Source organism: Ptychodera flava, unplaced genomic scaffold (genome assembly GCF_041260155.1).
Source record: "Ptychodera flava strain L36383 unplaced genomic scaffold, AS_Pfla_20210202 Scaffold_38__1_contigs__length_1544198_pilon, whole genome shotgun sequence".
Taxonomy (NCBI): domain Eukaryota; kingdom Metazoa; phylum Hemichordata; class Enteropneusta; family Ptychoderidae; genus Ptychodera; species Ptychodera flava.
This window is the reverse complement of record NW_027248360.1, coordinates 1,320,258-1,345,820: the sequence shown is the minus strand read 5'-3', so window position 1 is coordinate 1,345,820 and position 25,563 is coordinate 1,320,258. Positions and strand designations below refer to the sequence as shown.

Below are 25,563 nucleotides of genomic sequence, written 5' to 3'. Positions count from 1 at the left end.
CTTGAATGCTGTTAAAGTCCTTGAATTTCAAGCTGCTTCCCTGTGAAAATATCTTTTAAAGTTCTGCTGGTACTGGTAGGTTAAAGATTATCACGTCACCTCGAATAGAAATTGACCAACGAGTGTGTAAACATTCCTGGTACCTGTCTAGACTTCACGTCCAAGTATAGTCCGATATTATGACAAATATTGTGTGCGATGCCTGCCTTACCGACATAACTATTCATTCAAGAATTTATCAGTGCTTATACTGTGTTGACTTTTTTCTCTGCGAGTCTTGTTTTTATAACACTTCAACGTCGGAAGACGACCCAGAATATGGTTATGGCGGCCAGGTAGTGACGACCACAAAGAGCGGACATTGCGGCTTAGATCATCAGTTTCGCATCATTGAAGTACTCATCTTCTCTTCCTCATCAAAGAAACCGCTCAAATTCTGATGCATTGTCTGCAGGAACTTTATTACATTTATCCAAACTCTTGTGATTAGTGATTTAGCTAACCAACTCATCGTACCGAAACTACTATCCAACTTGTCCTTAATTTATGCAAGTCTTTGCTGTATTCAGTGAACACTCGATGAATGCAAAACATCTCTGACTGCCAGCATCTGTTATTTGAGCCACCTGTTGTGAGTAAGGCTGCCCTCCAACCAATCAAATTTGTTTGATCTCACCTCATCGTAGACAATGCATATACTACTTGTACTGTTACTCTTTGCTCCATCCATCTGTCATTCAATCATCGATCAAGGTGTACCAATAGCACCAATCAAAAAGCGAACTGGTCATTCCAACAACTTCCCTATAATCAAGTCCAATTACAGCCATAAGCGGATTCTCTACTACTCGAATTCACTCTCTTCATTTAACTACAAGTTTCTTGTCATCGCTGGGGACATTGAACCAAACCCTGGTCCGGATTGTCAACCACAACCATATGGAAATCACCTTTCTTCAGGACTTCTCAATCTACATCCTGAACTATGTTCAACTTGCAATGTTGAATTGCTAGATCTTTTGTCTACAATTGAATGTTTTGGATGTGGCGATCAACATCATTATTCTTGTGTAAACCTTGACATCCATATGCCTATTGACTTTCTAGAGATGACTCTATTTGGTGCTGTGATAATTGTGCTCCTAGTCATCCACCTCATCGTCTGCCTGTCTTCGAACGGATTTGTAACCAAGACGTACCAACTGATAATTTTCTACCTGATTGCTTACAAGCATCTGACACAAATCCATTCAACGAATTCCACAACAAAGGGCTGAAGATAGTTCATCTAAACATGTGTTCTATGAAAAATAAACTAGATGAATTAAGAAGTACTCTCTCCACGTCCCACCATCAAATTTCCATACTCGGCATAACTGAATCATGGCTTGACACTAAAATAACAGACAATATCTTAAAAATAAATGGCTTTAATCATATTAGACGTGATAGATCGGAGACGACCAGTGCAAAAATGAAAGGTGGTGGTATCCTCGCCTACATATCAGTTAATATAGCCCACCACCGTCGAACCGATCTTGAACGACCTGACATCGAGATGATTGCCATCGAAATTAACCAACCAAAATCGAAATCTGTCATTGTTTTGTTCATCTATCGTCCTCCTGATGTTGATATCAACACCTGGCTTGTCTCCCTTTCTCATACACTGGATACAGTTCTCGTGGAAGACAAGGAAACCATTGTCCTCGGTGACTTTAACATTGACTTGTCTATAAATGACAATTAATGTGGTCTCGTTTTATGTCAAACGACTATGGTTTTACCCAACTGGTAAATGAACCAACTAGAATTACTCCTACCATCAAGTCTATGATAGACCACATTTTTGTGTCTCATACTGAGAATATAACTCAGACCTTTGTACCAAAGTACAGTATCAGTGATCATTTTCCAATTTGTGTCACACGTAAATTAACGTTACAGCACAAAAAGAATGCACATGACACTATCACTTATCGCTGTATGAAACAATTTATCTTAGACGACTTTCTCTCAGACTTACAACAAGTCCCCTGGAACATCATTGAATGCTTTGATGACCCTGATGACGTCATTGAAATATGGACTCACTTATTCATGTCTGTTCTTGATAAACATGCTCCTATAAAACAGAAACGTGTACGTCACCTGCGTCGTCCTGATTGGTGGAACGAAGAGATATCAAGATTAATCAAACAACGTGATACAGCCAGAAGGACATCTCGCTTCTCAGACTATAGACATTTAAGAAATAGAGTCAAAAACCTCATCTTTAAATCCAAATCACAGTACTACAACAACCTCCTATCATCTCGTGACATAAATATATCTAAGTACTGGAAATCATTTCGCGAACTTGCTCCACCAAAATTGTCAAGTACGCCAACCAAACTTAGATCAGGTACAAATACTTTTATCGATCATAAACAAATTTCAAATACATTCAATGAATACTTTATTAACATCATCAATAAGCTGTCTTCCAAATGTAACAGTAGCCCAGTCAATCTTGACAAACTGTCAGATTTCGTCAGTAACAAAAAGATTCCTCCTTCAATTTTCGATATTCCACCCATGTCTATTAATTTCATTCTCTCCCATCTCAATTGTCTAAATTGTAAGAAATCTCCCGGTTCAGACTTACTACCACCCAAATTCTTAAAGTTGGCAGCCAACACTATAGCACCTTCTCTCACGTATGCATTTAACTGCTGCATTGTTAAAGGTCAGTTTCCATCTTTATGGAAATTGGCTCGTGTTAGTCCAATCCATAAAAAAGGTCCAATAGACGAACCTGGTAACTACAGGCCAATAAGTGTACTTCCTGTACTTTCCAAACTCCTTGAGCGCCATGTTCACAATCACCTTGTAAATTTCATGGAAACACACAATCTCTTCTTTTCTAATCAATCTGGATTTCGTGCCAAACATTCTTGTGAAAGTACTCTTGTTGGTCTTGTCAACTCATGGACTAAAGAAATCGATTGTGGAAACATCGTTGGCTCAGCATTTTTAGACCTGAGCAAAGCGTTTGATCTCGTTGACCACACAATCTTGTTGTCCAAACTAAAAACCTACGGGTGTTCTGATCATACCCTGTCTTTTTTTAAATCATACTTATTTACACGTAAACAATTTGTGCAATTTAATCGTACAAACTCAGATGTTATTGATGTCAGGGTCGGTGTGCCGCAAGGTTCCATACTGGGGCCATTGCTCTTTATTATTTATGTTAACGATTTGCCCCTTCACCTTGAAAATTCATCCTGTACTTCCTTTGCAGACGACACAACACTTCATGTTTCACTCAAGTCCTTAAACACCATTTCTACTTACCTGAATGCTGATCTAAAAATAGTTGAAAATTGGTGTCTTACTAACAAACTTTGTATCAATCCCAGTAAGACAAAATCAATGATTATCACATCTTCTCAGAAGAGACGGCACATTAACAATGAAAACTTCAACCTCACTTTGGCTGGTAAAACTATTGACCGCGTCTCATCAGAGAGGTTGCTAGGGGTCACTATTTCTAATAATCTGGACTGGTGTGAACACATTTCAACCATTGAAAGCAAAATCAATTCCAATTTGTTTCTTTTGGCACGCATCAAAAAATTTCTTCCTCTCCACTCACGCAAGCTATTTTATTATTGTTTCATCTCACCACACATCAATTACTGTTCTAATGTTTGGAGCTTTACTTCCAGTAGCAATATCTATGCATTGGAGCGTCTACAGAGACGTGCAATGAGACTTATTCTTGACATTGTTCCGCCTCTTTCCACTTTTCAAATGTATACTCAGCTTCATTAGCTGCCTATTAACTTGAAACTCCGTTGTAACCGTATGGCCAAAATTTACAGAGCAACTCACAATCTAACCCCCGACTACATAACCAGTTTGTTCAATAATTACATCCCTTCTAGATCACTTCGTTCTTCCAATCAGAATCTCCTTAAAGTTCCCAAGGCACGTACACTTCTCTATCAGAACACCTTGTCAGTTGCGGGTGTGGATGAATATAACAATCTCCCCAAATCAATAAGGGACTCTGAGTCACTGACTAGTTTTAAGAAATCTTGTAACAACTTTTTGTATAATACTTACTTGTCTGATGCCTTTTCGTAGTTTTTTATATCTATTTGTTCTTGTGTGTTTTTTGTGTTTTCATGTTTGTGCTGTAAAGTGTTTTATGACTTTCTTTTGTCTATTCGACCTCCACGAAAAGAGGTGTTTCACCTATGGAGTTATCGAGTTTAAATAAAGATTAATAATAATAATAATCATAATAAATATCAAAGCAATCGGACTGGTAATTTTGAGAAACAACTTTTTGACCAAAACGAGAACAACTGCCCCCCCCCCATACAAAATTGCAGATTTCATCCTAATTTCAGTATATCTTATTAACATAAACCCTAGGAATCTATACACCAAATATCAAAGCTACCAGATAAGCATTTTAGGAGGAAAAAATTTTGACCAAAAAAAGGCAAAAATTGCCCCAAAATTACAAATATGATCTCAATACAATTTGGACAAACTTGACTGAGATCATCCTGAGGAATATGACTTTAAACTTTCAAAGCGATCAGACGAGCGATTTCAAAGAAAAGATTTTTGACTAAAAACAGAAAAAAATACCCTAAAAATACAAGCAAATTTCACCCAAATTTCTGCACACATAATTTAGAATACCTAAAAGAATCTACATACTAAGTTTCAACCCAATCTGACCGACGCTTACGGAGTTTTAGACATTTGCAGGATTTTTGCTTTTTTCACCTAATTTGCATATTTTTGGCACTGACATGTTCATTTGAAGAAATTCACATCTCCATCCCTAGGTGCACCTGCACACCAAATACTAAGACAGCAGCTGTTGCGGTTTAGGAGTTTTTGATCTGGACTGACTAACAGACAGACAAACAGACAGACAGACAGACAGACAGACAGACAGACAGACAGACAGACAGACATACATACATGCATGCATGCATGCATGCATGCATGCATGCATACATACATACATACATACATACATACATACATACATACATACATACATACATACATACACACAGACGCCATTTTGCCACCTTATAAGAATACCTTCCATTTGCATATATACATATGCATACATGGGAGCTAAAAATTAACGGGCGAGGCTTGCCGAGTCCCTTAATTGTTGGCTTTCCTCGAGCCCGCGCCCATAAATAAACCTTAATGGTCAGGGCGGAGTCTGTTATTTCCATTATATTATCAACGAACCCAAGAAAACCGTCAAACTTTGCGAAAATTTCCCAAGCGAACGACAACTAGACCCCAGAACTGAGCAATACGCGACGCACTGTCACGCGCCCTGTAAAAATTTGGCAAATTCGGAGATGTTTTCAGAAAAAAACGTATCTCAACTTGGCCCACAAGTGCTCCATTTTATTTTGTGAGTGATTATGATTTATGGTTCAGCTGTAAAGTTACGATACCTGGAGTTGTTAATCTTATTATTCATATTCACGGGCATGTAAACAAACCATTACTATGTATTTGTGGTCAGTCACGTGGTTCAGCTCGACCAATCAAAATGCGATGGACAGAGCATGGGTAATATAATGTCCAGTACATTTCAGCGGAGATCAAACCAATGGCCCCCACTATGGGAAGCTTGAATCTTAAACATGGCTGTGATGTTGTGTCCTTCAGAATGACACTTGTAGTAGCATTTTAATACTTATGTTTCCCTTTACCCACGGGCAATAAATCCTTTCTAACATAATAGTCTTGCATTTATGTGGTAATATGCTATTCAACCTTCAGGGTTTTTATGAAATGCATCTATGTGAAAATACGTACGACTACTACAACTTGCTAACAAAACTGGACAAGGCAAAATACATAATTGCATGTGATGTTTACTCAGTAAAAAGATAGAAAAGGCAGAAAACGGAGAAATTTATATCGCTTGGAAGCTGAACGAAACAATGAGAGTGAAATATCAAAGCATGGACACACTAACTCACAGGACAAACTAATTTCGACACCGACTCAAGCAGCCACACTCACAGACAGACTCAAAGACTGATGTATCAGTGGCTGCATGGGCCATGAGGCCTAGCCATGGTTCCATACTCAATAAACAAGTTAAAGTTCTACATAATCATCACTCGTCGTCACTCAATTCCAGCTTCTTTACTCGGAATCTCCACCATTTCCGAACATATTGAAAGAAGTTGGAACTGGCAAGTGATGATGTAGAACTTGAACTTATTTATTTAATACGGAACCATCAGTTTGTGAGTCTGCCTCTCAGTGTGGCTGGGTGAATTTTAAAATGTGTAAATGAGTTAGACCATGTTTTCGTGCTGGTATTTCGTTGCGCCATTATTGTTATGTTTGAGTGGAATTACAGCTTGATTTATCGCGCCTAAGGGCGATAATGTATCGTGAGCGTGAAATATTAATTGCGCCAATTGGGAAGATTATGCCAATACTGTGGAAACATGTGATTTATGGTTATATGTTAAATATTGATTGATTTCATAAGATGAAGATAGTTATAAGTATAGCTACCTTTGCAGATATAGAAGAGGATGTCGAATGAAAAATGTACTGAACGTTTTCTAAGGGAAGAACTAATGTATTTAAAAATAACAAAGAAGCGTGAATAGAACAATCGATTAAGTATTTCTAGTGGATTAGTTTTGTGAATGTGCCCTTGGCGTGGTATATAATTTTTGGTTCATTGCTGTCGTTTCTTTCTTTTCCAAATTGACTTGTTTTGGGAAAGTTATGTAGAGTTAAACATATTGGGAGACGAATAAAATTGCTTTTTGAAAATAAAAGCATTCGCAAATTTCGGATAGTGTCATGAAATATTTGTCCTCTTCTAAGGGAATTATTTGATATTGTTATGTCTCACTTCGTAGGTCTGGGGAGTTTACTCGCTTATGAGAGGTACGTCGAGATCTTTGACAGAGTAGAGACTCACAAAGTTGTTGGATGTCAATCAATGGTGGTTTATTGCTGAAGTGTAAAGTTTACACATCAGAGATGCCCAGCTGAAGATAGTGGGTGATCATCCCTATTTTAAAGAAAGTGTAGCATCATAAATAGATTAAGTTAAATCCGTGGCACATTTCGGCCAGCCAATAAACCAATTTTCACCTTCAAAAACGAAAATCGAAATGGAGCTAATTTTCAATTTTCAAATGGTTTAATTATCTTGATTATTAACTTTTAGGCCTATTTTTAAATTTAAAATCTTTGGTCTGAGATTGATATATAGGAAACAGGTGTATACTGCCGCGAGGATGGCACTTTGCGGCCATTCGAATTTTCCTCTAACAAACTCTATTTCCCACAATGCATATTTCCGTTTTTCCAATTTTCAATGCACCAAATATCTTATTCTCCTATTTTATTTTGGGCGTGGCAGCTGATAGTATCTATCTTTGGCCTATGAATGCATCAAATTGTGACAGTTATTCGCGCGGGCAACTCGTTCAATGGATCGAGTAACGAACATACAAGAATAATAGTGTTGCGGCCGCCGGAAAAGAAAGTCCGATATAATCAATTTTACCTGACCTGCTGAAGTTTTGCGCGCTTCCCGTCAATGTCGCAAACTGGAACGTTGTGAAAAATTGTGACAGCCATCAGCCCAATCAGAGTGCGGCATCCACATTTAATTTTATCTGATTAATTTATTCAGCTGCCAATGATGTTCTCCGCATAATGATATAAGTACCCCGTCATAGTTTTTAGCCCGTATGCCGGCTCACTTTATGAATTGCACCCCTTACAACCCGATCCAAATCTTGACCTCCAAGGCGTTTGATATCATGTTTGAGAAAGTATCATCTCACGATTCGTTCAGAGATACAACTTGCCTGGGCAAAACATTTTGGAGATGAACACTTATTTCGCGGTAACTTCTTCCTTTATCAACATTTCTTGAATTCTTGCGGCTGAACGCACCAGCTTAAATTCATTGCCTGAAGTGCACGCGCACTCTACAAACCAAAGAACGGTTTTTTCTTGTTTTAATAGGGACTGGTCAGTTTGTTCAGCCTCGCGCGCTCTGTACGTATGAGTGTAGTACACACACTCCGGAGCTTGCAGAAGCCGTCTGAGATAGCGTGCTACATTTGCACTATAAATCGGAAGAAAAAAATGTTGACATTGCACTAAAACGGTCACTACTCTGACAATTTTATGCCCCAGTCAAGAATGTAAGATGTATAATAATATGGTTATCACGAAAATACCGCAAAGACTAGGACATTCGCGTCGAGCGATACGCTGCGCCGATCTCCTCTTGCATCATTTGCGGTATTTTTCGTAATAACCTCATATTAGTAAAGTTACGCGCCCGAAGGGCGCGCCGAAAAATGAAACTGAATGATGAAATTCATGGCTAGCACGATGCATTTGATGCATTTTATGCAAGTATGAGCTCGTGTCGAAATTTAAAGACACACTGACCCCCCCCCCCCCCCAATTGGGCATTTCAAAATAGGTGACTGTACCTCATCACCAAAGTGAAAAACAGGGTGACCCCCATGAATCCACCAGACTCCTAGGCTGAAGAAACTGACCAGTCCCTCATTCCTGCTAATTTTTAAAAGTATATTGTGCCAATATCGTAACCAAGCCTCGTCCCCAGTACATTTGATCACGCTGAGATAAATGTTACACTTTAATTCCCATTCGATACAGTTATTTCCTCCATAGTATGAAATGATACTAAGTGGACACGCCCCAAATGAAATGGAAAATTGGACATTATGGTATATTGGAAATTGAAAAAACGGAAATGTGCATTGTGGGAAATAGAGTTGGTCAGAGGGAAATTTGAATGGCCGCAAAGTGCCATCCTCACGGCAGTGTACACCTGTTTCCTATATTTCAATCTCAGACCAAAAATTTGAAATTTAGAAATAGGCCTAAAAGTTAATAATCAAAATAATAAAACCATTTGAAAATTGAAATTAGCTCCATTTCGATTTTTTTTTTGAAAATTGCAAATTTGTTTATTTGTTGGTCGAATGATGTGCCACGGATTAAGTTAGTTAAGTCTCCGATCACTAATTGGCTAAGAATGATTAAAATATTCTTCCATCGAAAATACATTACTTAACTTCCTCTTATTTGGCATCGACCAAATAAAAATAAAACGGATTTTAGTATAAATGGTGGCTAATTTTACAATATCCGCTATATTTACACGGAATTGTTTAGGATTTTGTGAAAGTAGTTTTAGTCATGATAATCGTGTACAGGCTTTCACAATACATTTATGTGGATAAACAAAACACATTCAATAGTATGTACTTAAAGAAATTAACGTATAGGTGAAATATGAAGGTGTTTTATGGTTTCGGGTTCTGTGACATGCCAGTTGCAAAAATATGCGCCGCGTTAAGTTTGTGTCTGATAGCCTTCAATTGACTTGTCAACTACATCACGTGATCAAATTCTACGAATCGACTGCGCCTTGCAATTCGCTTAGTAGAAACGACTTATACTAGGCTTCATTACAACATGGCGGCTGAAGAGTCGTTTCCTGAACATCCATCAGAAATTGACGAGAATTTTCTTCTTTGCGTGATATGTTCAGAGCGATACAAGGGTGCTAAAGTCCTGCCTTGCCTACACAGTTTTTGCGAGGCCTGCCTCTGTAAGCTAGTGAAAAAGGAAAGCTCTCTTACCTGTCCCGTCTGTCGTCGCTCACACGATCTCAGTGATAAAGGCGTGGCGGGAATTTCCAGCAACATTTTCCTGAACGATCTGGTAGGACTTTTCTCGGAACGAGACAAGGAAGGTGAATCAAGTAAGTGTGAAGGATGTGAGGAAGGTGAATCGGCCAAGCACTGCATTGAATGTGCCTTAGATGTTTGTAACAATTGCGCGAAAACCCATGTCCGAAGTCGAGTGTCGAAGTCTCATCGCTTGGTGCCACTTGCCGAGTACAACGTTGCAAAGACTGCTGACCCCGCTTCAGTACAGCCTCCGATCTACTGCAGTAGACATCCAAACTATGAGACCGAATTCTACTGCGATACTTGTGCGAAGGTGATTTGTCTCAAGTGTACGGCGCTCGACCATCGCACACATGAATACGGCTGTGTCAAGGAGGCCGCTGAAGCATACAACAAAACCTTGGTCAGGATCGTCGACAAAGTGAAAGTGAAAGAAGTAGAGGCAGATCAGAGTAAGGCCAACGTGCAGAAAGTTTCGGAAACTCTAGACGAGTGCTATCAAAGAGAAGAAGGAAAAATAAAGGTGCATATTGAGCAAACGATCGAGAACATGACTCGCCTTATTCAAGAGAACGGTGACAAGATCCTCGCAGAGTTAAAGAACGAATACGACACGAGAAAGGTGAACTTGAATGCCCAGCTCAAACAACTCGAAATCGCGGAGCAAGATATCACAAGCACACGCGAATACATCGAGAAATTGAAACTGACTCTTGCATCATTTGCGGTATTTTCGTAATAACCTCATATTAGTAAAGTTACGCGCCCGAAGGGCGCGCCGAAAAATGAAACTGAATGATGAAATTCATGGCTAGCACGATGCATTTGATGCATTTTATGCAAGTATGCAGTATGAGCTCGTGTCGAAATTTAAAGACACACTGACCCCCCCCCCCAATTGGGCATTTCAAAATAGGTGACTGTACCTCATCACCAAAGTGAAAAACAGGGTGACCCCCATGAATCCACCAGACTCCTAGGCTGAAGAAACTGACCAGTCCCTCATTCCTGCTAATTTTTAAAAGTATATTGTGCCAATTATCGTAACCAAGCCTCGTCCCCAGTACATTTGATCACGCTGAGATAAATGTTACACTTTAATTCCAATTCGATTTCCTCCATAGTATGAGAAGATACTCAGTGGGACACGCCCCAAATGAAATGGGAAAATTGGACATTATGGTATATTTGAAATTGAAAAAACGGAAATGTGCATTGTGGGAAATAGAGTTGGTCAGAGGGAAATTTGAATGGCCGCAAAGTGCCATCCTCACGGCAGTGTACACCTGTTTCCTATATTTCAATCTCAGACCAAAAATTTGAAATTTAGAAATAGGCCTAAAAGTTACTAATCAAAATGATAAAACCATTTGAAAATTGAAAATTAGCTCCATTTCGATTTTTTTTTGAAAATTGCAAATTTGTTTATTTGTTGGCCGAATGATGTGCCACGGATTAAGTTAGTTAAGTCTCCAATAACTAATCAGCTTAGTATTTCTTTATAGGCTAAGAATGATTAAAATATTCTTTCATTGAAAATACATTACTTAACTTCCTCTTATTTGGCATATATCATATAAAAATAACACGGAATGTAGTATAAATGGTGGCTAATTTCACAATATATTATCCGCTATATTTACACGGAATTGTTTAGGATTTTGTGAAAGTAGTTTTAGCTGAGTCAGGATAGTCGTGTACAGGCTTTCACAATACATTTATGTGGATAAACAAACACATTAAGTATGTACTAAAAGAAATTAACGTATAGGCGAAAGGTTAAGGTGTTCTATGGTCTCATGTTCTGTGACATGACAGTTGCAAAAAATATGCGCCGCGTAAAGTTTGTCTCTGATAGCCTTTGACTTGTCAACTACTTCACGTGATCAAATTCTACGAATCGACTGCGCCTTGCAATTCGCTTAGTAGAAACGACTTATACTAGGCTATGTTCCTGCCTACATTACAACATGGCGGCTAAAGAGTCGTTTCCCGAGCCTCTAGCAGAAATTGATGAGAATTTTCTTCTTTGCGTGATATGTTCAGAGCGATATAAGGGTGCCAAAGTCCTGCCTTGTCTACACAGTTTTTGCGAGGCCTGCCTCTGTAAGCTAGTGAAAAAGAATAGCTCTCTTACCTGTCCCGTGTGTCGTCGCTCACACGATCTCAGTGATAAAGGCGTGGCGGGAATTTCCAGCAACATTTTCCTGAACGATCTGGTAGGACTTTTCTCGGAACGAGACAAGGAAGATGAATCAAGTAAGTGCGAAGGATGTGAGGAAGGTGAATCGGCCAAGCACTGCATTGAATGTGCCTTAGACGTTTGTAACAATTGTGCGAAACCCATGTCCGAAGTCGAGTATCGAAGTCTCATCGCCTGGTGCCACTGGCTGAGTACAACGCTAAAAAGACTGCTGACCCCGCTTCAGTACAGCCTCCGATCTACTGCAGTAAACATCCGAACTATGAGACCGAATTCTACTGCGATACGTGTGCGAAGGTGATCTGTCTCAAGTGTACGGCGCTCGACCATCGCACACATAAATACGGCTGTGTCAAGGAGGCCGCTGAGGCATACAACAAAACCTTGGTCAGCATCGTCGACAAAGTGAAAGTGAAAGAAGTCGAGGCAGATCAGAGTAAGGCCAACGTGCAGAGGGTTTCAAAATCTCTAGACGAGTGCTATCAAAGAGAAGAAGGAAAAATAAAGGTGCAAATTGAGCAAACGATCGAGAACATGACTCGCCTTAGGCCAAAAAAAAAAATTGTGTGTTTCCTGTAACATGCTCTTCAGAAATAGGGTAGGTAGGTAGGAAAAAATTTTTTTTTGGTAAAAATTTTTTTTTGGTAATTTTTTTTTCTCTGCAAAAAGAAAATTTTAATACCCTTCGACAAGGGTCAAGGCATCGTCATTGTCAACACAAAAGATTACATACACGAATGCAAAAGACAATTACGCAACACTCAGTATTATACACAACTAGACAGTGACGACACAGAACAAACAGTAAACAAAGTACACGAACTATTAAACAAAATGTACGAGAACAAACACATCGACCATGATACTTATAAGTATCTCGATCCAAAAAACATAAAAATCCGTACCCCGCATTGGTACTTATTGCCTAAAATTCACAAACCGCCGCCTGAAAACTCAACGTTTGCAGGGAGACCAATATTTAGTGGCTGCTCCAGTCCCACTAACAGAATTTCAGAATTCCTGGATTACTTCATAAAACCACTGGTCCAGCAACAACCGTCAAATATAAAAGACACAACAAACTTCATACAAGAAATAGAAAAAACAAATTTCCCCCAACATGCATTTCTTGTAACACTCGACGTGGTGTCGATGGACACAAACACAATTCATGACGAAGCGATTCGGCTAGTCAGTGAAACATTAAACTCACAAACCTCGCTTCAAACAAATTACGGCATCAAAAAACCACCCACGGAAGACTTAACAGTTTTGAATTTAACAAGCAATATTTCCGCCAAACCCGCGGCTGCAGCATGGGATCGAATGCCTCGTCAGAGATAGCAGACATTGCTTTTCATGAACTTGAAAAGAAAATAATCGTAAACAACCACAACAACATTCACTTCTGAAAAGATTCAGAGATGATGTCTTTGCAATCTTTCTGGGAACACAAACCGAACTCACTAACTTCATTCAAAAATCCACACAATGCGCCCAACGTTTTAAGTTTTCATACGAAAACTCAACACGAGAAATTACATTCCTAGATGTAGTAGTTTTTAAAGGTGCAAGATACCACAAAGAAAATATCCTCGACATCAAAACACATACTAAACCAACAGACGACACATTCCAATTTCTACATAGAGAATCGTGTCACCCGACAGCAACATTTAATGGCTTTATCAAAGGTGAAATCCTTAGATACGCTCGCACTTGAAACAACAATGACGACTTTACTAAAAAAGTCGCTTTCTTTAGAAACAAACTACTCGACAGAGAATACAAAAACAATGAAATCACGAATATAACAGAAAAAATAAACCACAGTATTCGTAATACACTAACAAACTGTACAAGTACACGTAAAGAAGCAACAAACAAACTCATCTTCAGTACAACATACAGCCCTTACATAAAAACAAAAGATCTTAAGGGAAGTCTTTTGAAACATTTGGCTGAACTGGAGAAGGACTCAACACTAAGGAATCTATTCCCAGAATCACCAATCATTGCTTACAGAGAAACAAAAACCTAAAAGACACACTAGTCAAAACAAAATTTACAGAAGTAAAGAAACAAAAAACAAACAAACCAGACCACCAAACGGACTCACAACGAGACCCAAACATTGATATTTTTGCCTTGCTATTCGAAGAGCAAGACCACTAAAATACATTAAAATAAATTTTCACAAACACAAACTAACGAAAGAATCTACATTGCGACTGATGAGAAACTACACTCGGGTTTCGAAACGCAAGCGTCAAAGGGCCACTCATCAACTTTGTAACACATAGGTCCGGCACTGTCTCGCCATAAGCTTTCCCCACTCAAACAAAGTATTACCGTACACACTAACCCAAACTTCCCTACAAATATCCGAGGCGAAACAAACATTTTCATTAACACAAAAAATCGGATAAAAATGTAGGAACACATTTTTGAAACGAATCAAACACAAACTCGACACAAAAACATTTTGGATAGTTAGGTGGGGAGCCTCTTTCACACTTTTTACAATCGCCATAAGCTTTCCCACACAAACAAAACATTACCGTACACACTAATCCAAACTTCCCTACAAATATCCGAGGCGAAACAAACATTTTCATTAACACAAAAAATCGGATAAAAATGTAGGAACACATTTTTGAAACGAATCAAACACAAACTCGACACAAAAACATTTTGGATAGTTAGGTGGGGAGCCTCTTTCACACTTTTTACAATCGCCATAAGCTTTCCCCACACAAACAAAACATTACCGTACACACTAATCCAAACTTCCCTACAAATATCCGAGGTGAAACAAACATTTTCATTAACACAAAAAATCGGATAAGAATATAGGAACACATTTTTGAAACGAATTAAACACAAACTCGACAGAAAAACATTTTGGATAGTTAGGTGGGGAGCCTCTCACACTTTTTATATTTTTTCTTGAACGTGATCGCATTTCTCACATGTTACGGAAAACACGCTTGCACAAGCAGTCGCTATTGTTGTTTAATGACGTCATGAAATCACGCGTGATTTTAAACTTTTCCCAGCCAATCTCGCGGGATTTTTTTTCAAGGTCCAAAAAAAAGTTTAGGGTCGGGGGGTTTGAACTAGGGTAGGTCGGGTTACCGGAAACACACAATTTTTTTTTTAGGCCTTATTCAAGAGAACGGTGACAAGATCCTCGCAGAGTTAAAGAACGAATACGGCACGAGAAAGGTGAACTTGAATGCCCAGCTCAAACAACTCGAAATCGCGGAGCAAGATATCACAAGCACACGAGAATACATCGAGAAATTGATAAGGTACGGGAACTCCGCGCAGCTGATGGCCGCAAAGAAAGATATAGCCGCTCAAACAGACGATTTGCTGGAGGAAGTCCAGGTCGAGCCGGTGGAAGACGAATACATTGAGTTCGTACCATGTGATGACTTCTGTAAAGAAATGAGCCTAGGGGTGGTACGCATGAACCTAGCAGCTTCCTTCGAAATTGGCGATATACCCGAGTGCTCAACAGTCGGTGAGGAAATCACAGTTATCTTGATGAGCAGTGACGAAATCACCAGGCAAACGATAAATTCTGGGCTTATCAAAGTCGATGCTGTAATGATTACACCATACGATAAGGAAATGGCTGTTGAAGTTGGTGACTTTGAGGATGGAACTGTGACCTTGAGAACAAGTGCAAATATCGAGGGCGAACATGAACTACACGTTCGTGTACGTAAACAACCAGTGCAAGGATCACCCGCTAAGATAACGATCATACCAATAGAGCTGGAGGAGGTGCAGGACGACCCGGTGTACGATACAGAGCTGGAGGAGGTGCAGGACGACCCGGTGTACGATACAGAGCTGGAGGAGGTGCAGGACGACCCGGTGTACAATACAGAGCTGGAGGAGGTGCAGGAAGACCCGGTGTACGATACAGAGCTGGAGGAGGTGCAGGACGACCCGCTGTACAATACAGAGCTGGAGGAGGTGCAGGACGACCCGCTGTACAATACAGAGCTGGAGGAGGTGCAGGACGACCCGGTGTACGATACAGAGCTGGAGGAGGTGTAGGACGACCTGGTGTGGAATACAGAGTTGGAGGAGGTGCAGCACGACCCGGTGTACGATACAGAGCTGGAGGAGGATAATACAGAGCTGGAGGAGGTCCCGGACGACCTGATGTGAAATATAGAGTTCGAACAAGAGGAGATCCAGTACGAGCCGGTGTCGCGAGTATTTTAAGGCACGGCTCCCGCAAGGGCGCCTTCTAGCGACGAGTGCCTTTCGGTTTTACTGGCTAAATCGGCACATCGTTCTGTATTAGTCAAACTTTGAACGTATTTTATAAAACCGACTCCGCAAAAGGCCACGACAAATAAACAAAAACAATACAAACAACAACCACAACAACAACAACAACTTAAAAAACAACAACAACCAGATTTCTATAATAGTTGTCCTAGTAGCATTTCTTATGATATCTACATTACGTTTGAAACGACCATAACACAAGTTTTCTTCGTTGACTTGTATTGGCCAATAACAACAACAACACGACTAATAAAACATAAACAACAATACAAACAACAACAACAACAACAACAACTAGATTTCTGGGTTCCCTATGATATACATAGGGTAACCGCTGGGAATATCACTATATCGTCAAGTGATTTGCCTGTAGCAGTATCGCCAGTGCATCGGCTCATCTTGCGGACTTTTTTATCAAAAACACTGCATGCGGGATGTCTCATATAGCAGACGCCGTTCATTTTACATGACCAATTAACAAAGTAATAAACAAAGGTGAATCAATATCGGTAGCCAGCTGCATTTATGGTCAAGTAACCTGGCCAATGCTGGTCTCATATAGTGTTTCAAAACTATTTTGATTTTTGAAAAGTATTTGGGTTGTGTAATTGTTGAAATATTAAGAACAGCTCTTTGTATGTTGAGGATTTCAAACCATAATCTGCTTACTGAAAGTGGTCGTTTTTAAGGTCTAGCCAGAGAATATGCCAGTTATGTAATTAGCAATTTCTGCTTTATTTTTCCCGTGTATGAAAAAAATTCCTTTTTCCGTTCTTTTATGATCAACTCACGTTGTAAGTTCATGAATCACTCACATACTCGCTATCACATATCGCACACAAACTTTATCGGAGCAATGAATGAATCGCTCAAACTTGGCGAAAGACAGCCTCGGGGGACAATTCTGTCCACCAGCAGAGCTATCATCCCAGAGTAGAAAGTACGGTGTCTTCAATCAGGGTTCGAGATATACACAGCTCTTCACGGATAAAACAATAGATAGAACATGTTTGACGTGTTGTTTCTCTCTGAAACTTTTTTAGATAGCGCAAACTCTTTCAATGATGTTACTATTCCTGGGTTTATAGTTGAACGAAAATATAGAGTTGGGAAAAGAGCTTATATTCGTCCAAACATTTGTTACACTAGAAGGTTTGACTTGGAATGTGATCAACTTGAAATCATGCCCACTAGAAGCATCAGTTTCCTGATTGCCAGTATTTATAGACCACCTTGTAGTTAATATACCATAGAATTAAAACACGCTCACGGCAAACGTAACTTCCGCGTTAGGGGGGGGGGGAGGGTTTGGCTGTCTTTCGATTACCGTGCACAAAAATCGCACTGTATGTTTTCATTTCAACATCTCGCTCAACGTTTTACAGTATCGCAAAATATCGCGTTTGGCGTGTACCAGTAGTGGATTTGTCGAGTATTTCTGTCTGTTGGTTCTCCAATAGGGTGACTGGAAGCTTTATGTGTGAGTTCGAACCCGATTGAAAATACTGTATATTCTTAACCACGTAATTACCGATTGTATATAGGTGTGATACAGAATGAGGCTCGGTTGGATTGTCGGACTTCCAAACTTTCGTTTAGGAGGGGGGATGAGGCCAAACGCACTTAGTTTCGTTTACCGTGCGCATGCTTTAATTATCCACGACCCCGGAGTCTTGCGTTGACCATATCTATGCCTCCGATCGTGAGAATGTCGCCAAAGATTTTGTACCTGAAATTGGTCTTTCTGATCATTATCCTATTATTGTGGTGCGCAAAGGAAACTTAAATTTTTGGGGCGTACCCTCTCATCTTATAGTCAAATTTCGCTCTTTTACTACTTTTTTACCATAGTCTGTGACTTTTGTCATTCACCATGAAATTTATTAAATATTGCGATCATGTAAATATTGGGATGAAAATGTGGGTTACTATATTGAACAAAATTTGTGATATTCACGTTCCATTTATTGAAAAACGAGTTAGACGTATTAGGCAACCTAAATGGATGAATACCTAATGTAATGCATGAAAGAGATGCTCTGCTAAACCAAGTGACATCGACCCTAGACAGGCAAGGAGTAAAGTTGTTCACATGATTGAAAAATCAAATATTAACGCGAGTATGTTCTGCTAGAACTCAGAAGTAAAGGTTCTAATCCTAAGGTACTTTGGAACATTTATAACATTATTGCAAAAGCTGCAAAAGAAAATTCCACGCCAATAATGGTTGACGGTACCCTTGCATTGGACCCTTCTGTTATTGCTAATGCGTTTAATTCCTTCTCGAATATTTCAAGTTCATCTCTAAATGTTTCTGTCAACAATAATCTTGATTGCTCTCCATTGGCAGATCATAGCTCCGTGGCAAACTTGACAATGGAAGTTTTGACATTCTACATTTATTATCAGAATTTATTAAAAAGACACTCTTAAAGCGAAGTCCACAGGTGTTGATAACGTTTAAGCAAAACAATTGCGCATTGGTGCATCTGTCATGATCCCTTTGTCACCTTCCAAAGTGTTAAATTTGAGCATTGCTAGTGTAATATTATATTCCTGGTATTTTGAAAAGTGTAATAGTTGTTCAGATTCATAAAGGGGTCTAGTAATGTTGATGAAATGGCTAATAACAGATCAATTTCAATCTTACCAGTTATTTCAAAAGTTCTTGTCATCATGTTCATTATAATTTTTGTAAGGTTTTGACTGACTGAAGTTTGCTGGTTTCAGAAACCTTTTAGGTCCGTCAATTGATGATACTTTGACATGGGATAAACATGTCAGTAAATGTCAGTAATGTATATAGCAAAGTTGCTTTAAGCTTTTACATTAAAGTTTACCCCATTTTGATTATTGTTCGAACGTATGGGGTCATTGTTCAACCCTCTTTATCTCGTATGGAAAGACAGCAGAAATCTGTTGCTAGAGTGATTTTAGATAAAGACTTTAATACTCCAAGTTATGTTTTATTTAAATCCTTAAGGTGGTTGCCAATTCGTGAAAGAGTTTCATATAATGAATCAGTTTTAATGTACAAAGTTCTGAATAACCTTGCTCCTGATTATCTTAACGTTTTAGAGGTGTAAAGCAGATTCACGGACGTAACACAAGGTCTGCAAACAGAGAAGATTTTTAAGTAGTTGGGATCCTCTCACTTTTATGTACTTTTTTATTTGTGTTTAGATATATTATACTCGAAGTGTTTTTACATTATGTATTTTTTCAGTATAAAGTTTTGTTCCTGTATTTTTTTTAAATATAAATACTGTAAATTTTGTTTTACTCGACCTGTGTGAGAATCTGGTCCAACAGCTTATCGAGTTTAAATAAAGGCTAATGATAATAATAAATATAAAAACATCACTCGTGTCAAACAGCTCTACTACGTATGTGTGACGATTTATTACGAAATATTGACAATGGTCGTCTCTCTGCAGTCCTTTTCAAGATCTTTCTAAAGCATTCAATCTTTTAGATCACGGCATTCTTAAAATTGTCCCTGTGTAGGCTGAAAGGTAAAGATTTAAACTGGTTCAAATCTTACTTATCTGGTCGTTCACAGATTGTCTGTCATAAGAGTAAGATCTAAGATAGCCAAAAATGGTGGTTCGGTTGTGCCACAAGGCTCACTACTTGGTACTTTGCTTTTTACGATGTTTATCAATGACTTAATGTTGTGCCTAACTTGTCCTTCTAACTTAGACATGTACGCAGATGACTAGATTCTTCTTTCATCTGGCCTTTCGATTTCCCAAATTAACAACTCACTTCAAAATGATGCAATCTCTGTTAATAATTGGGTCATAACGAGCAAAACCAAAGTTTTGTTAATGGGTCTAGCCAGAAACTGCATAATGCAGACTAGAGTGGTGAAAAAACTATTGTTATAAATAATATTTGTATTACAAATGTTACCTTTGAGAATCTTGGTGTAATTCTTTATAACTTGGTCTCCTGGGATGAGCACATTCACGACCAATGTGCCACGTTGAGTCAAAAGAATTGGTTTACTTGGACGTCTACAAAAATGTATTCCCTCCCATCTTCGAACGATCTTTTACTATAGTTTAATCCATTCTGCAATCGACTTCTGTTGCGTTGTTTGGGGGAAATGCAACCATGAAAATATTGACAGGGTTTATGAAATGCAGAGAGGGGCACTAAGAGTTCTTCTCGCTGATTTTGACAGTTCAAGTATTTTTGGAAACCGCCGATGCCCTCTCTGTAAAACGTATTTAGTGTTTGAATATTTCGAGAACTCTATTCCAATGTATATTGCTGACATGTTGTTCCATTAATAAATATCCATACTTATCCTAGACGTGCCTCTTCAACGTGCAAACTGCAAATTACACAGTTTCGAACCGAGTCTGGTCAGAGATCTTTTGTTATGCATGCTTCCAGGATTTGGAATTCACCATCATTGAATCTTCCATTTCAGTGCATTGAAATATTAAGAGCTGATGATAGAAGGAAATCATAAAAAATACAGCATACTTTTGAAAGCAAAGTCTTCGATAGAAAAGTATTTGGAAATGATAAAAAATGCACATCAAAGGCAGGTATGTGTAAACATAGAATTAGTGGCGTACTACAGATTAGACTTGTCGAATATAATAATGTGAGTAAGGTAGGTGGGAAATCCCCTTTTGTCAAGGACAACAAAGAAACATGAAGCACAGGGACCCAGAAATCTGGTGGCTGTTGTTGTTTGTATTGTTGTTTATGTTTATTAGTCGTTTTGTTGTTGTTGACCAATAAAATTCAACGAACATAACTTTTGAGTCGTTGTTCTCTTGTTTCCAACGTAACGTAGATGTCACAAGGAACATAACATGGATGGCATCTACATTGCGTTTGAAACAACAATACAATTGCTTTGTTCATTGAATTTTATTGGTCAACAACAACAACAACACGACTAATAAACATAACAATACAAACAACAACAACAACCAGACTTCTGGGTCCTGTATGGATGAAGCACATTTTCTACTTCTATGTAAACACTACTCAAAACATCAGGAATCGGTTCTTCACTACGTTGAATTTCAACCTGAATCAAACACAGACAATCAGACATTTATAGGCAAAGAAAATACGGGTTTTTGTAAATTCTCTTACAAGAATGATATGTGACGATGCACTTTTGTTATTTCCAATTTCGGCTGGTAGAATCAAATAAAATAAAATACAACATGAATTACTACATGGAACTGATGCTGAAGAAAGAACAATTGCGTCCAATCCCTGTCAAACTAACTGAGGGCTCCCCTTAATAGTCTAATTTCACAATCTCCCCTACATTATAAGTTATTACTTAAGATTTTGTGAAAGAAGTTTTAGTCAAGATAATCGTGTACAGGGTTGCAAAATACATTTAGGTTGATAAATAAAAATCACAACTGAGAATAAAATTCACGTATTTCAACAAGATTGAGAGGAAGACGCACAATCAATAGGTAAGCTTATATTTATGTATTTGAAGCAACAAACGTATTGGCGAAAGTTTACAGATAACACGATTTGAACTAATTTTGGATCATTAGGTAATAAAGTAATGTCGGTTTAATGTGCAAATGATAGCTCATCTGCTTTTCTTTTTAAATTATACACTTTTTGATATGAGCAACATTAAGCTATAGGGCACCCAACACTTTTGAGAAATTTGAAAAATAAGAAGATCCAATTGTCTACATGTAAAATTAGTTCCAATCATGTTCAGTGCTTTATGACCTAATGTTTAGGGAGATTTTAGTTGCCAAAATACGCGCCGTATAAAGTTTGCGATTAGGTCGATATCATTTCTGATAGACTTTGATCTTTCAACGACCCATCCAACCTGATCAAATTCTACCAACCGACTGCACCTGGTAAACCGGTTTATACCAGCCTGGGTTCCAAGGTTTACAATATGGCTGCTAAAGGGTCGTTTCCCGAGCCTCTAGCAGGAATCGACGAGAATTTTCTTCTTTGCGTGATATGTTCAGAGCGATACAAGGGTGCCAAAGTCCTGCCTTGCCTACACAGTTTCTGTGAGGCCTGCCTCTGTAAGCTAGTGAAAGAGAATAGCTCTCTTATCTGTCCCGTGTGTCGTCGCTCACACGATCTTAGCGATAAAGGCGTAGCGGGAATTTCCAGCAACATTTTCCTGAACGATCTGGTAGGACTTTTCTCGGAACGAGACAAGGAAGGTGAATCAAGTAAGTGTGAAGGGTGTGAGGAAGGTGAATCGGCCAAGCACTGCATTGAATGTGCCTTCGACATTTGTAACAACTGCGCGAAAACCCATCTCCGAAGTCGACTGTCGAAGTCTCATCGCCTGGTGCCACTGGCTGAGTACAAAGTTGCGAAGACTGCTGACCCCGCTTCAGTAAGCCTCCGATCTACTGCAGTAAACATCCGAACTATGAGACCGAATTCTACTGCGATACGTGTGCGAAGGTGATCTGTCTCAAGTGTACGGCGCTCGACCATCGCACACATAAATACGGCTGTGTCAAGGAGGCCGCTGAAGCATACAACAAAACCTTGGTCAGGATCGTCGATAAAGTGAAGGTAAAAGAAGTCGAGGCAGATCAGAGTAAGGCCAACGTGCAGAAGGTTTCGGAAACTCTAGACGAGTGCTATCAAAGAGAAGAAGGAAAAATAAAGGTGCATATTGAGCAAACGATTAAGAACATGACTCGCCTTATTCAAGAGGACGGTGACAAGATCCTCGCAGAGTTAAAGAATGAATACGACACGAGAAAGGTGAACTTGAATGCTCAGCTTAAACAACTCGAAATCGCGGAGCAAGATATCACAAGCACACGAGAATACATCGAGAAATTGATACGGTACGGGAACGCCGCGCAGCTGATGGCCGCAAAGAAAGATATAGCCGCTCAAACAGACGATTTGCTGGAGGAGGTCCAGGCCGAGCCGGTGGAAGACGAATACATTGAGTTCATACCGTGTGACGACTTCTGTGGAGAAATGAGCCTAGGGGTGGTACGTATGAACCTAGCAGCTATCTTTGAAGTTGTTGATACACCCGAGTGCTCAACAGTCGGTGACAAAATCACAGCTACCTTGACGAGCAAAGGAGAAATCACTCGGCAAACGATAGATTCTGGGCTTATCGTAGTCGAGGCAGTAATGAATACACCATACTATGACAAAATGGCTGTTGAAGTTGGTGACTTTGAGAATGGAACTGTGACCTTGAGAACAAGTGCCAATATCGAGGGCGAACATGAACTACACGTTTCTGTTCGTAAAAAACCAGTACAGGGATCACCTGCTAAGATAATGATCGAACCTATAGAGATGTTGGCCGATTCCTTTCCTCAACGCAAATCTTGGAAAAGGCGCGATCGTGATAGAGGATATGGTAGCTATAGAAGAAGCTATTATGATTAGAATTAAGCGACCTTTGATGGACCAATTGAACGCATGTATCCACAGAAGGCAGTCAAATAACACAGCATTACGTGATTTTGACAAAATTATTGAGGACAAAGTCACTCCTTAGCTATTTTAGCTTACATATGGGATATGTATAGGTACCAAAGAGAGCTTATATGGTAGGTCGATAGAGTCTGTATGTATGAATGGACGGACGGTCCAGGTGAAGATGTGAATTTGTTTGAATGAATATGTTAGTGTCAAACATTTCAAATACGGTAAAAAGGCCTGGGGCAAAATCCTGTAAATTGCTAAAGATCTGTAACAACAGGCCAGATTTTGTTGAAACTTGGTATGCAGGGATCCATAAAGGGTAGCGGTCGTCGGAACTGCGCATGTGCGACTTTCTTGTTTACAAACAATGTATTTCATGCACTATATATGAATACATCATGTCAACATAGCTGCAACTTTTAAATTTTACGATGTACATTATGACAAACACGTTTTACCTTTCATCAATCGCCAACGTACCCTGGATACAGAGTTGACATCATTCGTGGGGTTCCCTAGTGACCTTTGAGCGCAGTTCCAATGATCACCTCCCTTTAGGGTGCCATAATTAGATTTGTGCAAATTTTGGTGAAATTATTTTGAGGCAATTTTTCTCATTTTTGCTTAATCAAGAAATTCTCCGAAAGTGTTCATCAGATTGCTTTGAAACTCTCTCAGAGTTTTTTTAATTGTGTTGAATTTTATTTGAATTTTTGCACAATTTTTCTCATCTTTAGTAAAAGCTATCTTCTCAGAAACTGCTTATCTGATATGCATGTTCTTATGGGCAACCTTAGTTGAGAGTTTAAGGTCTTGGTGAAATTGTTGATATTTGTATTTTTGGGACAATTTTCCTATTTTCGGTCAAAAAATCATCTTCTCTGAAAACAGGAGTCCAAAAACTTTGAAACTTGGTCTGAATGTTCCAAGGGTTAAACTTCATTAAGTTTGTTCAAAGTGCGATGAACTTTGCGTATTTGTATTTTTGTCACTTTGTTTCTTTCTCGTCAAAAATAAATCTCTTGCTGGTCCAATTGCGTAAGTTTGACAAGGTTATCAGGGATAATCTATACCAGTTTTGTTCAAATTTTGACAAAATGTGCAATATTGTATTTGGTCAAAGACAAAATGTCAAATATCTCGTTCATGAATTCCCTGGTCCACTACAAATATCTGATGCACAAATTTCAGCTTTGTATTTGGTGTGTAGATGCAAGCTTAAGTGTAAATCGGAATTTTTCAATGAAGCTATGATTTACCTAAAGTATGCTAATGAGTAGCAAAAGTTTTAGCTTGGTGAAAATCTCAATAATTGGAAGTCGTAATTTCACATGTTTGTGATGATTTTTACAGAAAGACGACCAAAGACCTCCAAGACTGTTGTAAATTGTTTTCTTAAATATTACTGCTTGATGATTAGCAAGTTCGCTAATGCAATGCAATACAGTATTAAAAGTCTATGAGGAGGTCACTAATTTTGATGTACCAGGCTGCATGGTGTTTTATGTGTGTGTGTCCACTGCAAACGTTGCCAGCCATTTAAATACTTCGCCTTGTATTTGATGGACTGTGCATCAAAATGAGTTCAGATGTACTTGGCATTATGAATTATTACAAGCTATACAGCCCATAGTATGTGTCTCGAAAGTGAAAGACTTAAACTTTTGCTCAACTTTCCTTGAGGAGTTTTTCAACCATTTCAAACTCAGGAATAAAAATTGGGGTTCACCATGCAAATTTTGGTACTAGAGATGCAAATTACCCAAGATTTACCTATAGTCGAAATTCAAAATGGCTGCCATCCCTGTGTTAACTCTATGGAGAAAAATAAAATTT

The 25,563-nt window shown here is 38.9% G+C and overlaps 3 protein-coding genes across 3 annotated transcripts; all 3 read left to right on the top strand.

The window, feature by feature from the left end:
- Positions 1-9,549: 9,549 nt before the first annotated feature.
- Positions 9,550-10,506, top strand: LOC139127857 (E3 ubiquitin-protein ligase TRIM56-like). Its single transcript, XM_070693715.1, has one exon. It carries the CDS (start codon positions 9,550-9,552, stop codon positions 10,504-10,506), a length of 957 nt encoding a protein of 318 aa, XP_070549816.1.
- LOC139127869 (tripartite motif-containing protein 3-like) lies at positions 9,600-25,179 on the top strand. The gene is made up of 2 exons (XM_070693725.1): positions 9,600-9,829; positions 22,493-25,179. The coding sequence occupies exon 2, from the start codon at positions 22,966-22,968 to the stop codon at positions 23,686-23,688; it is 723 nt and encodes a 240-aa protein (XP_070549826.1). The 5' UTR covers positions 9,600-9,829; positions 22,493-22,965; the 3' UTR covers positions 23,689-25,179.
- On the top strand, positions 11,738-16,044 carry LOC139127856 (tripartite motif-containing protein 2-like). Its single transcript, XM_070693714.1, has 3 exons — positions 11,738-12,026; positions 12,197-12,406; positions 15,134-16,044. Exons 1-3 carry the CDS (start codon positions 11,738-11,740, stop codon positions 16,042-16,044), a joined length of 1,410 nt encoding a protein of 469 aa, XP_070549815.1.
- Positions 25,180-25,563: the final 384 nt, after the last annotated feature.